Source organism: Drosophila obscura, unplaced genomic scaffold (assembly GCF_018151105.1).
Source record: "Drosophila obscura isolate BZ-5 IFL unplaced genomic scaffold, ASM1815110v1 contig_75, whole genome shotgun sequence".
Classification (NCBI taxonomy): Eukaryota; Metazoa; Arthropoda; class Insecta; order Diptera; family Drosophilidae; genus Drosophila; species Drosophila obscura.
The window spans coordinates 131,085-146,088 of record NW_024542867.1 but is presented as its reverse complement, the minus strand read 5'-3'; the positions used below and the strand labels follow the sequence as shown (position 1 = coordinate 146,088).

At 43.4% G+C, this 15,004-nt stretch overlaps 1 protein-coding gene across 1 annotated transcript; it reads right to left on the bottom strand.

Moving 5' to 3' along the window:
• Positions 1-6,939: 6,939 nt before the first annotated feature.
• Positions 6,940-8,040, bottom strand: LOC121405108. Its single transcript, XM_041595707.1, has 4 exons — positions 7,958-8,040; positions 7,419-7,593; positions 7,211-7,364; positions 6,940-7,143 (listed from the first exon to the last, which is right to left on the bottom strand). The coding sequence occupies exons 2-4, from the start codon at positions 7,455-7,457 to the stop codon at positions 7,007-7,009; spliced, it is 330 nt and encodes a 109-aa protein (XP_041451641.1). The 5' UTR covers positions 7,458-7,593; positions 7,958-8,040; the 3' UTR covers positions 6,940-7,006.
• Positions 8,041-15,004: the final 6,964 nt, after the last annotated feature.

Below are 15,004 nucleotides of genomic sequence, written 5' to 3'. Positions count from 1 at the left end.
CAAAACTAATAGAGCACCTACAACGACACTTTGCGCAGGAGAACTAAGGCGTGCTCGCACTATGATCCTACGAACGATTCAACAAGTTGAGTTCACAGCGGATTTAAAACAATTAAAACGCTATAAAACAGTGGATAAAAAGAGTTCGATCATTTCGTTATCTGCCTTACTAGGAGATGATGAGCTCATCCGAGTTGGCGGAAGACTCGAAGAAGCTCAAATTCCGTTCAATGCAAAACATCCAATCCTGCTACCGTACAACGACCCAATAGTCAAAATGATTATGCGTGAGCTTCATGAGGAAAATCTGCATTGCGGTGCCCAAGCATTAAGGGCAATCGCAAGACAACAATATTGGATTATCAACGACAAGACGATGGCTAGAAGCATCATACATAGCTGTATTACATGCACCAGAGCCAGACCAAAGCTGATGCACCAGATCATGGGCAATCTTCCAGCACAAAGAGTCACGCAAGCACGCCCATTCCTTAATGCAGGCGTTGACTACTGTGGACCAATTATGATCCACCATAAAATCCGAGGAAAACGGCCAGATAAGGCATACATTGCCGTATTCTGCTTCTTCTCCACAAAGGCTGTACATCTGGAGTTAGTAAGTGACTTAACCACAGATGCATTCTTGGCAGCACTCCGGCGATTCCTTAGCAGACGCGGGAAGTGTCAGACTATTCATTGCGACAACGCAACAAATTTCGTCGGCGCAAATAACAAGCTAAAGGAATTGAAAGAAGCAATATTTAGCGAAAAGGCACATGCTCTGATCACAAATCATTGCAACAAAAAACAAGTGGATTTTAAATTCATTCCTCCTCGGGCCCCATCGTTTGGCGGCCTCTGGGAAGCTGCGGTAAAATCAGCGAAAAGGCTGTTAGTTACAACCACAGAAACAGCATCCTTGACGTTTGAGGAGCTGAACACAGTCATAATCGAAATTGAAGCAATTCTGAACTCCCGACCCATAACTCCAATGTCAAATGATCCAACGGATACAAGTGCGCTTACTCCAGGGCATTTCCTGATCGGTGAACCTTTGACCGCAGCACCTGACGTCAACACCGATCGTCAAGAGAAAACTCTGGTTAAGCGCTGGGAATTGGTTTCACGCTTAAAACATGCATTTTGGAAACAATGGTCTACGGAATACCTCCACGAACTACAAACTCGCCATAAATGGAAAACCACCGCTCCAAACGTGACCGAAGGATTATTAGTTTTGGTGAAGGAAGACAACCTTCCAGTAATGAAATGGCCAATGGGTCGCATCATCAAAACTTATCCTGGGCAAGACAACCATGTACGAGTGGTTGATGTCAAAACATCGTCCGGCGTATACAAACGCCCCATCAGTCGTCTCGCCCCATTACTCTCAGAGGAGGTAGCAACAAAACGCTCCAAAAATGCTATTCAAGACAGTGCGGAAATAGAGGAGCCACCAACACAGCCAAAAAGGTTATCATTACCTACACTAACATCCACATTGGTAGTGTTACTTCTCATGCTGCCATTAGCATTTTCACAGTCAATAAATGTGACGCAATTTGCAAACAAGCCTGGAATATTCTATGAGAAACTTGGAACCTCAAGAATGACCACTTCCGAATGGACCATGATTGTATACTACGACTTGGATCCATATTGGAAGGATATGCAAGTCATGTCAGCCGGAATGTCCGAACTAAGACACATGTGCCCTGAACTAAAAAATGTTCCAGCGTGCAACTCCATATTTCAACACTTTCAACATTTGTACAAAGAACTACAAACAGGAAATATGCTAATGAAGGCCTCTCGACAACGCAGATCACCGCTGGATATAGTAGGAAACGTGGCACACCAGCTATTCGGTGTACTTGACTCTACATATGCTGAGAAAATGGCCAAAGTAATCGAAAAGGTACAAACCAACGAAGACTTTCTGCTACATCTACTACGAAATCAAACGTCAATTGTCGACTCCACAATGAACGTGATCAGGAAGGATAAGTCATCCATGGACAACCGCCTAAAGGTATTGGAACAACAAGTGGCAACCATCAGCCGAGAAAGAGGAACATATCATGGCGATCATCTAATTCAGTCATACCTAGGGCTCACAGCACAACTAACTCTGCTGACAACGAGTCTTCAACGTATGCAGTCTGACATATCTGATGTATTAATCGGCATTCACCATCGGACAATAAGCCCAACGCTAGTATCTCCTGAGCAATTAAGAGAGCAACTAGACCAAATCCGGGATCACTTGCCAGCTGATCAAATGTTGCCTGTCACAACACAAAATGTGATACAATTATACAGGCTAATGCGCGCTGAAGGAACACTGACTACCACACACGTCATTTTCAAGGTGACACTACCGTTAGTTTCAACATTTCAGCTCGAAGTTTTCAGTATCATGCCGATTCCAGTCTGGGACTCAACAAGTTGGAGCTTGTTCAATCTCAAAACAACCATAATCACTGTAAACACTCACCGAGATCAATTCATGGGATTTACTCCAGAAGAATTTCGACGCTGCTTTAAACTACTCAACGCAGAATACATCTGCTTTGATCATCAAACAGTCTTCAATGTCGACAATCGCTGTGAGTTTCAGCTGTTTAACAATAAAACAGCACCTTTATGTGAAGTGACCCACACGAAGGCGGACATGGTGTGGTCCAAAACTCAGCAAGCAAATAAATGGATTTTTGCAACACACTCTACAATGAGACTTCAGGCAGTTTGCAACGGGTCTCCATCAACCATACAACTAGAAGGAACTGGCTTGCTCTCACTGTCACCTGGATGCACTGCTCGCAATACAGAAATAAGCATCAGTACCTTCAGCACAACAATCAGTGAAGTCAAATCAACCTACACTCGATTTGGGGACATACGCTTACCAACGACACCCCCTTCGCCAGCAACTGCACAATTGGAGAACCAGACATCAGACTATCTTCAAGAATTGGAAGATTTACGCCTGCAATTAGTGGCAATCAATCAACAAAGCCTGCCACACCATCTCAACACAGTGCAGCATCATCAAATCGCTACTTATGCTGCCCTAGCAATATCAATGCTATTGATTATTGCGTTCATTCTCCGGAAGAAGTATCAATCATGGAACCCAAGGCCGTCAACAATCAACCAAGCAGAGCCACGCGGATCATCACCGCCGATCCCCATTCCACGCCGCTTTTCAGTCGACTGGGCGATGGTTGAACACCAGTTCAACGGCCGGGAGAATGTTCAGTCGCATATTTATGCAGTAATTAATATTACATAATATACACTTATCGAATAAGTCAGGTCGACCCATGTAACGGGAGACATAATAACAAACGACAAGGCATTGTAGCTGAGTCAAAAATAACCGCTTCTGCAGCAATTTCTGCCAACGATGCGATCGCTCGTCAGAGGGCAAAAACACTGGTGCAATTGCTGACTATCACAATTGCCCAATAACACAATATCATATTAAATCCAAATTAATTCAATATTAATTCCAATTCCCTTTTACCATATTCTTACTAGACTCAGCACTTTCTGTACCTTTTGTTACCTATAAATAGAAATTAAGTTTGTTGAATAAAATCAGTATCAGAAACAGTACCATCACTGCCTGTTCACTCATTCTCTACAACTGCAATCAACAGAGGCTGTCGCCGTGTCTTCAGACCCTCATTTGCTCGACGTAGGAATCCCTCTCCGCAGTCCAACTGGTTCAAGTTCTAGTTGCGACGACAAATTTGTAGACGGTTTATGTACCGTATGCATACCAAAACACACACACAATCACACATTAACAAGGACATAGTCGGATTGGGTGATTCTCCTTGGAACAGAGATCACACGTGCTCTTGCTCGGATTCACGTGGCTTTGGAACGAGTGCGCTGTCCTTGGAACAGGCCTGCCTTGGGAACGGAACGGATTGGACTGGCTTTGGGAGGATGGCGGATTCTGATTGCCTTTGCCTGGTGCCGGATTCGGAGCGCCTTGGGAAGTGGAGGGGTCGTTCTCGATAGCCTCTAGCGTTAGGTATCGCTGAGTCAGGAAAGAGTCGATTTCCTTCCAGGGCGGCACCTCCTTTTTGTCCGTTACGGACGCTTCCCATAACGCCCGGCTTAACTTTGGCAATTTGGAAGCGCAGATGGTCACTAGGAGACTATCCCAATTGTCGGTACAGACGTTGGAGATAGCTAGTGCATTTAAGACCCCCTGCATAGTACTTTGTAGATCCTTCAAAGCCCGACTGCACTCGGAAGTTACGCGGGGCAAGAAGAGGAGGATGTTTATCTGGTTGGTAACCAGAAGCCGATTATTTTCATATCGGCTGCGGAGAGCCGACCATGCGGACTCGAAACCGTCATTAGTGAGGGGGGATTTCTCTACGATGGCCTTCGGATCGCCCCGGGTCTTCTCGGTGAGGTAATACAGCCTCTCTACCGGAGACAATCTAGGATTGTTGATCACGACCGCAGTGAACAGATCCCGGAATGTGGGCCAGCGGACGTAGTCCCCTGTGAATGCCTCAATATTGACGGGAGGCAGTCGACAGCCGCCCTGTTGGACTGGCTGTGAAGGAGGAAGAACTGTGGATGTGGCCAGTTGGGCATTGAGGTCACTGAGGCACTGCTCAAATACCCCATAGCATTCACCGTATGTGTCACGGATGTCCGCTTGGATTTCTGGCTCCTCGTCAGTCATCACCGCGGAGCAGGCCTTATATTCGGCCTCGACGTCCGTCCACATGCTGAGGATTTGGCCTCGACGGACCTCGGACAAAGAGGCGGATGGGGCGGCGGTGATGCGCTCTGCCAGGTGCGACAGTCGGCCAATAGCGGCAGCCAATTTGGTCCGAGCGACTGAGGTGGCGGATTGAGCCATTGTGATGCAGTGGCGGGAGCTGACGGGGCTGCTAACGAAGGAGCCCTTCGGATCTTGTTTGGTCACAGCTGGAACCTTAAGAGTGACAGGAGACGGGAACAGAACCGATTTGGTCCTTGCCGCAGGGCTGCTACTGGCTGCTCTCGGAGTGAGGGGTGCCTTGATTCTCTGAGTAGGCGTAGTTCCGGAGGCGGACGAGGTGCGTAGCCGGTTGGAAGAGGTCGCAGGCAGAAGCTGGTTGCCGTCCTTGTGACCTGTTGGCATATTCCGAACTCACACACGCACAGAAAATCGGATTTGGAAGTCCTGGAGGGGACAGAAGACTGATCTGAGTGGAATTCCAACAGAAAGACGCCAGGAAACAAATATAACCCACTTATGGAAGGCTGTCAGGAAAAAGGCCTCGAGCTTGTTGGAAAACAATAGTCGGGTCGACTCGGATTGTTTGAGATCACGGTGAAGTGAAATTTCTCAAACAATGAGTGACTTATATTGCGCTGAGCCGAGGGGAGGACCGGTTGCACTGATTTTGGCAATATTTTGCAAATATTGTTAGTGCGGGCTCCTCCGTTTACCTCTTTGACGCAGTCGTGATCAGAACTGGGTTATTTGCGGATGGACGGCGGACGGAATGGCATTTATATCCTCGATAGGTGATTGGAATGGGCGATAGTTTGCTCTTGATGTCGGTTTGGATCGACAAAGTGCAGATAAACCTAGTCGCCGTAAGCGTTACCGGAAGCTACAGTCAAGAATATGACTGCGGAGTGGGCGCTGGAGAACTATCGGGAGAAATACCGAAGGAAAACAGAAAATATCGGAAAAAGGAGGACGAAACGGTTTAAATAAGAAATCGTGGATCGTTTAATTTATTGCTTGTAGTGTCGGTGTGTTTGTTTGGAAATTGTATTTTTATTTTTTATTAATTTATTTTCGGTCGAACGCAAGACTCGGTTACGATACCGATATTTTTGGATTGCGCCACCTCTGATGCACGGAACAAAAAAAACAACAACAAAGGACCGAAACACCAATTTGCCAATTGGCAGTGGAAATTGCCAAATAATTACTATAAGTGCGCCGTGCCTTGGTCGCGAGTAATTTATTTGGAAAGTGGAGGATGTTGGAGTTGGGATAGCGATCGTGAAAAGTGGCTAGAGTGCACGAATTGTACGGAATCGCGAATTTTATATTAAAATTGGCACTTGCGCGGAGTATGTATGTAGTGTATGGAGCGCGGTATTTTTCTACGGGGAGTGGTATTTTTATGGTATGGAATTATGTATGTTAAATAGTTGGGAGCCAACTATGCAAGTAAATGTAATAAATAAATAAATAAAATAAATAATAAATTTAATTAAGAAAACACAGGTAGCTGGATGGATACTTTTATTGCTGCTGTAATGTGTATATAGGTTGGTATGTGTGTGTGTTCACTTGCACTTGGAGTGTGCCAGTGTATATTGTATTCGGGTAGGGCGCGGATGGAATGCTCGTGGAGACCTGTATATTAATGTAGGTGTGTGGGAATTCACTTGCACTTGGATCGTGCCAATGTATATATTATTGGGGTAGGCCGCGAATGGAACGCACTGAAGAAATATTAGTGTATGTGTGTGTGAATTCACTTGCACTTGGAGCGTGCCAAGGTATATTTTATTGGGGTGGGTCGTGCTGAAATGCACCTGTTGAGACACGGATGTAGATGTGTGTGTATGTACGCAAGCCGCTCTTATGGGCTGGAATGTGTGTACATACCCTGTAGTACTGGGCACTAGTTCGGTGGTGGTGATATGACCCGTCCCTAACAGACCACCACTACCCACTGGACACACCCTAAGCAATGCTATTCTTCATTTCCATTTTTACCCACAATGTCCTAGGGCATGGGGACCAGCGACACCACATCGTTTACCCCCGAACTAGTGAAATGGGTACTCTTCTGGTGGTTGACGATTTGGGTACCCATACAATGGGTAGTGAAATGGGTACCCATCTGGTAGGTAGTGAAATGGGTACCCATATAAGGGGTAGTGAAAGGAAACAAGGAACATAATTAGAAAAGCTCGTGCAGTTGACAATTTCACTTATTTTATTTGTCTAATTTCCTTATGAGTTATTATTATCTATTATTTTGTTGTTGTTATTGTTGCTTATATTTTTAAAATGTCGTTTTTTTTGCAGCTGAAGAGCTTTTCTTAGTTGTATTTCCGCTGATCCAGTCTCTGCCTCTACAGTTATAGCATCTATAAATATAAAAATCAAATAAATATTAATGGGCAGGAAATTAGAAAGACAAACAGATATGCATACCAAGCAAAACTCCATAAAAATTCTTAAGATCTTTCAGCGCCGACTTGCCTTGCACTCCATCCACGTTATAGGCTAACACAACGGCATTAGCAAGAATATTTTTAAAATTTTTTAAAATACCGCTTGGCAGGAGAATCGTTTTTATTGCATCAATCTGTGAAAATACAATAAGAATAAACAATAACATTTTGATTTACATCATACTTACGTATAAATCTCTGTTTGAGCTGTTTATATCTTTGTCCATCTGTACCAGTCCCTGGACAGATAGTACCTCAACTTTTTCTGTTTCACTGGACGACACTGTCTCTGCCCTCACTAGTTTTAGTTTGTTAGCATATTTATCGCTAGTTTCCTTCCTAAGTCTACGTAAATGCCGCCTGCTGTACATATTTAATTAAAGTTGCTTTGTCTTACCTTTTTTTAAATAATTGATTTGATAAATGTTCACTTTTTTCACTGGAACTCACAAGCGCGTCTCAACAAATTCAGCCGAAAGAAATAGAACATTCCAGCAATGCAATGTCAAAAACCGAAAACGAAGCAGCGCTCTGCTCCGCAGAAGCAGCGCAGCTTCATTTTTGGCTACTTTCTTACTTCTTTTGTTTCGTTTTTTTTCGTTTCTTTCATCTACTGGTGAGACGTTGCAGTCCCATCGAACTAGTTCGCTGGGTGGTACGCGGTGGGTTGTAAAGTATACAGAGTAAGATTATTTTCTACTCTTTGAGTGGTTCCGCGTTCGCTTACCATAGGGTTACTTCGGTGGGTACCCATGTACGGACCAGAGTAGTAGGTAGTTCGGCAGGGTCAATCGCCACCGCCAGTACTACAGGGTACATATGCGCGGAATGCACTTATTTTGGTAAAAATTTTTTTTTTTTTTTATTTAAGTTGTCCGCAAATCATGGACAGACACAAGTAATCGGAAAAAACTACCGTATCACTGGTAGTTGAAGGTGAATGACGGGAGAACGGCAGGAATCGCCGATAATATGGCGGTGGCGAAGTTGGAAGCACTACGGATAACGGAGATGGCGAGAGTACATATATTTTTTTTTTTTTTATATTCCATTTATTTAATTGATCTACTTTACTTAACTATTTACAATAAGGTGACATGACTATGCGAGCCCGACAAGTGTGGTACGGCCGCGAAGCAATGCTTCACACAAGTGGAGGCGTCGCTTAGCCTTGCTGCTCCCTTCTCTGGCGCTCAACAGCGCGCAGTTCCGTCATAATCGCAGCCGCGAAGTTACTGGTCGCCTCCCAGTTACCTGGGGACCTTAGCATGTACTGCACCAGGTTGTGCTTGGATATCGCCCCACCCAGGGCTACTTCCAGCTGGTGACGCTGCGCCGTAAACCTGCCGCACGCAAATATTGAATGTTCGGCGTCCTCCTCCACGTTGTGTCCGCACCATGAGCACTCTGGTGTGTCCTCATGCCCGAAGCAGTGCAGATACTTGCGAAAGCAGCCGTGGCCGCTGAGTAGCTGAGTTAGGTAGAAATTTACCTGGCCGTGCTTTCTGACAACCCACGCTTCGATGGATGGGATGAGTTGGTGAGTCCAACGCCCCTTGGGGGATCTATCCCAATGTTGTTGCCACTTCCGGAGGCTCTGCTGCTTGCAAGCCTTGCGCACCTGCCGTTTGTCCGCTGCTTCCATGCCTCTGCCATGCGTATCCCGATGAAAGGTGCACCGCTCCTCCGCTAGGAACTCAAATGGTGCTATTCCCGCTATCACGTGAGCAGCATCGTCCGAGACTGTACGGAAGGCACTGACTATTCGAAGTGAAGAGAGTCGGTGAGTGGCTGCCAGGCCTCTGGTGTAGCTCGCTGTCTGTAGGGCCTTTGTCCAGATTGGCGCCGCGTAAAGCATCACCGATCTCGTCACACTCGATAGAAGCTGTCGTCGCCATTGCTTGGGTCCTCGGGTGTTCAGCATTATCCTCGACTGCGCTCTGTTACTGGATGCCGCCTTTGTGTTCAAGTACGCCAGATGCTCTCGAAAACAGAGACGTGTGTCTATCAGGACGCCAAGGTACTTGATAGCCCGCTTTGATGACACTAGGGTGCCTGCCACTGAGATGCTGGCCGTCTCCACTTTCTTCCGGCTGGACACCAGCACTGCCTCGGTCTTGTGAGGTGCGAGTTCAAGCCCGACCAGCTCTAGCCACTGCTGTATAAGCGCAATCGTCTGGTTGCAGGTCGTCTCTACTGCGGCCAAGTCCTTAGCCACTACCAGGACAGCCACGTCGTCCGCAAAGCGCAAAGAGTACATATATAAGACTATATATATGTACTTCGGTCGCGGCACTTTAAACTCGCGGAATTTTCTCTGGAGCACAAACCGCTAAATGGAGGCGGTTTATGGTAAAGAAGGCAAGCGTACTTATCTTGTGATTTCCTGGTGAAGGCGATGCCGTGCTCGAAGGCTGGAGAAGCTTTTGGGGAAGCAGCAAATCCGGCTCGAAGGACCAATGTTTGAGCGAAGAGGCGTCTCAGGGTGTCCACCAGAGAGTCCCAAGATAAAAGGCTTTAGAGTCCGGGTTCTTCAAATATATATTTCGGGGGTTTGTTCTGTATATGTATATGTATATGTCGCGAGCAAAAGCCGTCCGTTTTGCGTTGGGTGGAAAAGCGAATTGAAGCTCGATCGGTTGTACTCCAGCTGCCGAGGGCTGTCGGCGGCGAGAGCGGGAGCGTGATCGTGAGCGTGGGCGGGAGCGGGAGCGCAAGCGTGGTGAATATGCGCTCGAGAGCGCGTCACCGGGGGAAAAAAGCTCCTAAGCGTGAGAGCGAGAGCGAGGGCAACAGCTTGCGTAGCTGGATTGCTAACAGTGGTGTGGCTGGAATGCCCACAGAGCTGTTGCCCCGCCAGCGCCGCCCTCACTCTAAACAGATACCATAAAGAAGTTTATAGATTCCTTGTAAAAATATTAACTTTCCTTTAAATCCTCCGTTATGTTTTCTACTCTCGTGTTCATACTTCTGACGTTTACATTTATTTCATCGGTAGTTCTTTTAAAAATATTTACCGTTGACTCTACCACTGAAGTTTGCCTTTTAATTAAATCTATTTTTTCCCAAAGGCCATCTGGCTTGGTGACAGTTTTCATCTTTTATTAATACAATTTGCCCTTTTTTAATATTCTGCATTCCTATTTTCCATTTATTCCTTTGTTGCAGAGTGTGTAAATAAACTTCCTTCCATTTAATCAAGAATTCTTTTTTCATTTTCTGAATTAATTTCCACCCATCCAGATTCCCAATTCTTTCCTCTGTAATCGTTTCAATGGGGACAAATATTGGCCTTCCAATAATAAAATGACCTGGTGTTAATATATCCAAGTCGTCAATATCGTATACAACGGCCGTGAATTCAGCATAGCTTCAATTTGACATAATAGGGTTGCATTTCCTCCTAGGTTAAATTATTGTCCGCAATCACTCTTTTAAGTGATATTTTACTGATTTTACACCAGCTTCCCAAATACCTCCAAAGTGAGGTACTGCAGGGGGATAAAGTGCCACTCGATCTGTTCTCTTTCTAATATTGGAACTACTTTAATATTTTCCTTAACGGCTTTCTGGTATTCTTCGTCTAATTTGCGCGAAGCTCCCACAAAATTTGTTCCATTATCGGAAAAGATTTTTGCACATTTTCCTCTTCTTGAGAAAAATCTTCTAAGTGCAGCTAGAAAGGCATCTGCAGTTAGATCGCTGACAACTTCCAGATGAATAGCCTTTGTCGCCATGCACACCAATACGGAAATATATCCTTTATAAGATTTCTGCCCACGGTTTCTAGAACATCGGATATGGCAAGGTCCGGCGAAGTCTACTCCTGTATTTGTGAATGGGTGCGACATCGTTGTTCTGTGTTTCGGCAGATTTCCCATAATGTGTTCTGCGGTATTCTGCCGATACCTAGCACAGGTAACACACTCTCTAAGCTTTTGCTTTAAACAATTCCTTAGCCCAAATATCCAAAACTTTCGTTAGATGTATTTTCGCATCAAATTAATTCCACCGTGCAATGTTTCTCTACGCGCTTTTTTATACCAGTACTCAAAAAAGAGTTAAGGGGTATATTAGATTTGTGGTAAAAGTGGATGTGTGTAACCCAGAGAAGGAAACGTTTCCGACCCCATAAAGTATATATATTCTTGATCAGCATCAATAGCCGAGTCGATATAGCCATGTCTGTTTGTCCGTCTGTCTGTCTGTCTGTCTGTCCGTCTTGTTGAGCGCGTAGATCTCAGAGACTATAAGAGCTAGGGCAACCAAGTTTGGTTTTCAGACTTATGTGATATCACACTGGTGCAAGTGTATTTCAAATTTTCGCCCCGCCCCCTTCCGCCCCCACAAAGAACGAATCATAACTATAGCCAGAATGAAGAAATTAATTTTCGGTTGCTTCCCCTGCCCCCTTCAACCAACGACAACGCAACTCATTTTCCTTCTCGCTCGCACACTCTGCCGCGTCCAGTGCGCGAGCAACCCCTAGCGGAGAAGATGTAGAATCTAAATGGAACATGAACAATCAACAATCAAGCAACCTCTAGCGGAGAATATGTAGATGTAGATAACAGATGTAGCAAAAAAATGTAAAATGTAAATTTTTTTTGGAATTCTAAAAGTCTAAAAAATCATAAGCTCAAAAATGTATATACTGACTGAGTACGGGTATAAGTAGAATCGCGTCCCCACAAGCGACTCGCACGTTCCTTCTCGTTTATAATTAAAGATGTTAAGTGACATTTATTTAAAATCAAGGGATGTCTAACCCCAAATTCTGCGCTGGAGTTTTGTAACCCACCTCCAAGTCGCAGTAACCCATCTCTATCTAAAAATGGATTCAAGCCTAATATTTTACTTTTTATTTATATTTCTTTTTATTTATTAGTTAGGCAAGTTATTTCTGAACTGAATTGTATAGCTTGTTGTTTTTTCAGTATTAATATTCTGGCGATCTTAATCTCGTTGACCGTCAAATATGGAGGAAATTCTTTATTATTTTTATACCGGTACTCAAAAAAAAGTTAAGGGGTATATTAGATTTGTGGTAAAAGTGGATGTGTGTAACACAGAGAAGGAAACGTTTCCGACCCCATAAAGTATATATATTCTTGATCAGCATCAATAGCCGAGTCGATACAGCCATGTCTGTCTGTCCGTGTGTCTGTCTGTCTCGATGAGCGCCTAGATCTCAGAGACTATAAGAGCTAGGGCAACCAAATTTGGTTTCCAAACTCATGTGATATCACGCTGCTACAAGTGTATTTCAAAATTTCGCCCCACCCCCTTCCGACCACACAAAGGACAAAAATCTGTGGCAGCCACAATTTTACAGATACGCTAAACCTAAAAACGCAGTAGCATAGAGAATGGAGAGATCGGATCATAACTAGAGCCAGAATGAAGAAATTAATTTTCAGTTGCTTCCCCTGCCCCCTCCAGCCAACGACAACGCAACTCATTTTCCTTCTCGCTCGCACACTCTGCTGCGTTCAGTGCGCGAGCAACCCCTAGCGGAGGAGATGTAGAATCTAAATGGAACATGAACAATCAACATGTTAGATGTAGAATATACATTGTACAAGTAGATGTAGAAGCAGATGTAGCAAAAAAATGAAAATTAAAAATTTTTATTTTTATTTTAAAATTCTAAAAAATTATAAGATTAAAAATGTATATACTGACTGAGTACGGGTATAAGTAGAGTAGCGTCCCCAGAAGCGACTCACACGTTCCTTCTCGTTGGTTTTAGTTTGAATAAACCTTAATATATATGTTACAACTCTTTCTAGTTTGTGCATGCATGAGTTTTTCTCTAATAAATCATTAATTAAATTAAATCATCATAGCTTTATCGTTTAAAAACGTTTTGCCAACAACTTTATTTTCTTTTGGCCAATTTTCCTTAGATTTAGCCAACCATTGATGACCCTTCCACCAAATTTCAAAATCTTTCAGCTTATCTGCACTAATGCCCCTTGACGCTACATCTGCTGAATTGTCTTCAGATTTGACATGTCTCCATCTAATTTCTTTTACGCTTCTAATGTCGTCAGTTCGACGCCTGATAAATTTATCTTTATTATTTCCACTATTTATCCATGCTAGAGTAATCATAGAATCACTCCATGCATAACTTTCTGCTTCACTTCCAACTGCTTTTTATACACGTTGAATTAATTTTGCTAGAAGATGAGCTGCACAAAGTTCTAACTTAGGAATAGTTTTCCGATTTTTCTTCGGATTAACTTTGCTTTTACTGGCTACTATAATTGAAGAACCATCTACCCTGGCATATACTACTGCAGCATAAGCTTTCTCGGATGCATCAGCAAACCCATGGATTTGCATCGGATTGCTGTGCTGAGAATTCAGCCATCTTGGTATCCGAGTTCTCTCCAATTTTGTCAAATTATCTTTAAACGAATTCCATTCGCGATCCTGATCTGATAGTTCTTCATCCCAATCTTTGTCTGATATCCAAAGTTTTTGCATAAATAATTTTCCAACAATTGTGACTGGAGACAGCCAACCTAAGGGGTCATACATCTTGGCAAATATAGATAAAACTGTTCTCTTGTTAACTCTCTTAATGGGTTCATAATAGAAGTTGAGCCTAAACTCGTCTTTAACTGGCTCCCATTGAAGCGCTAATGTTTTGACGGATTCATTCTCCTCAATACTTAACACCTTATTCTCTTCGTTATCTATAACGGCTTCTATAATTTCTGGGACATTTGTTATCCACTTTTTTAAGTTAAATCAAACATTTTCAAACTCCCGGGTAACTTCATCTACATCTACAGTTATCTGCTATCGCAACCAACACCCTAGTAGCTAAGTAGGGTGTTGAAGCTGTACCGTACGTAACGGTTGTTAGCTTATACTCCTTCACTTTGTCGTTTGGAGTATCTCGCCAAATTATATGCAAATACTATTGATCTTCTTCATCAACATTAATTTGCCGATACATTTTTTCAATGTCCGCCGATATTACAAAAGGCCACTTACCCCATTTAACCATAATATCGAAGATATCTTTTTGGACTCTTGGTCCGACCCACATGATATCATTTAAACTCTTATTATTTGTAGTTTTTGCTGACGCATCAATAACCACTCTGAGTTTTTTCGTTAGACTGGAATCTCTTATGACTCCTTGATGGGGTAAATAATATTTCCCCTCTTTTTTGGACTCTACCATGTGTCCTACATTTTTATATTCATGCATGAATTTTTGATAATTTTCTTTTAATTTTACATTTTTGCTTAGTTTTCATTCTAAGCTGTAAAATCGCGCCATGGCTTGTGCCTTTGAATCACCTAGATCCTTTTCTTTTGAAAAGGTATTTTCACCACATACCTTCCATTCTCATCTCTCCTAGTGGTTTCCAAAAAATGCTTCTCACAAATCTCTTCTTCCACGTCATTATTTTCGGTTTCCATTTCCCAGAAACGTTCTAAATCGTCAACTTCAATTGTTGTCGCCACGATCAATTTGTCACCTTTCGACTTGTTCCAACCGGATATGATCCAACCGAACTCTGTATTTTGACCAAGTAGTCCATCTATTTTAACTACTCCTTCATTTACAATATGGCTATATAAATCTACCCCGATTATTACATCTACCCTACGTGGTTTATTAAAGTCAGGGTCTAGCAGCACATAATATTTCCATTTAGATTTGTCAATATTGAAAGACTTTATTGGTAACGCTTTCATAAGTTTTGGGAGAATAATAGCTTCAATATTAAGCGGTTTTCTATGAGTT

Coding starts and splice junctions, on each gene's coding strand:
- LOC121405108 (XM_041595707.1), bottom strand. CDS start 7,457: ATGGACAAAGATATAAACAGCTCAAACAGAGATTTATAC. Junction 7,365..7,418: donor GCTCAAACAGAGATTTATAC/GTAAGTATGATG, acceptor GTATTTTCACAG/ATTGATGCAATAAAAACGAT. Junction 7,144..7,210: donor TTTTTATGGAGTTTTGCTTG/GTATGCATATCT, acceptor TTATATTTATAG/ATGCTATAACTGTAGAGGCA.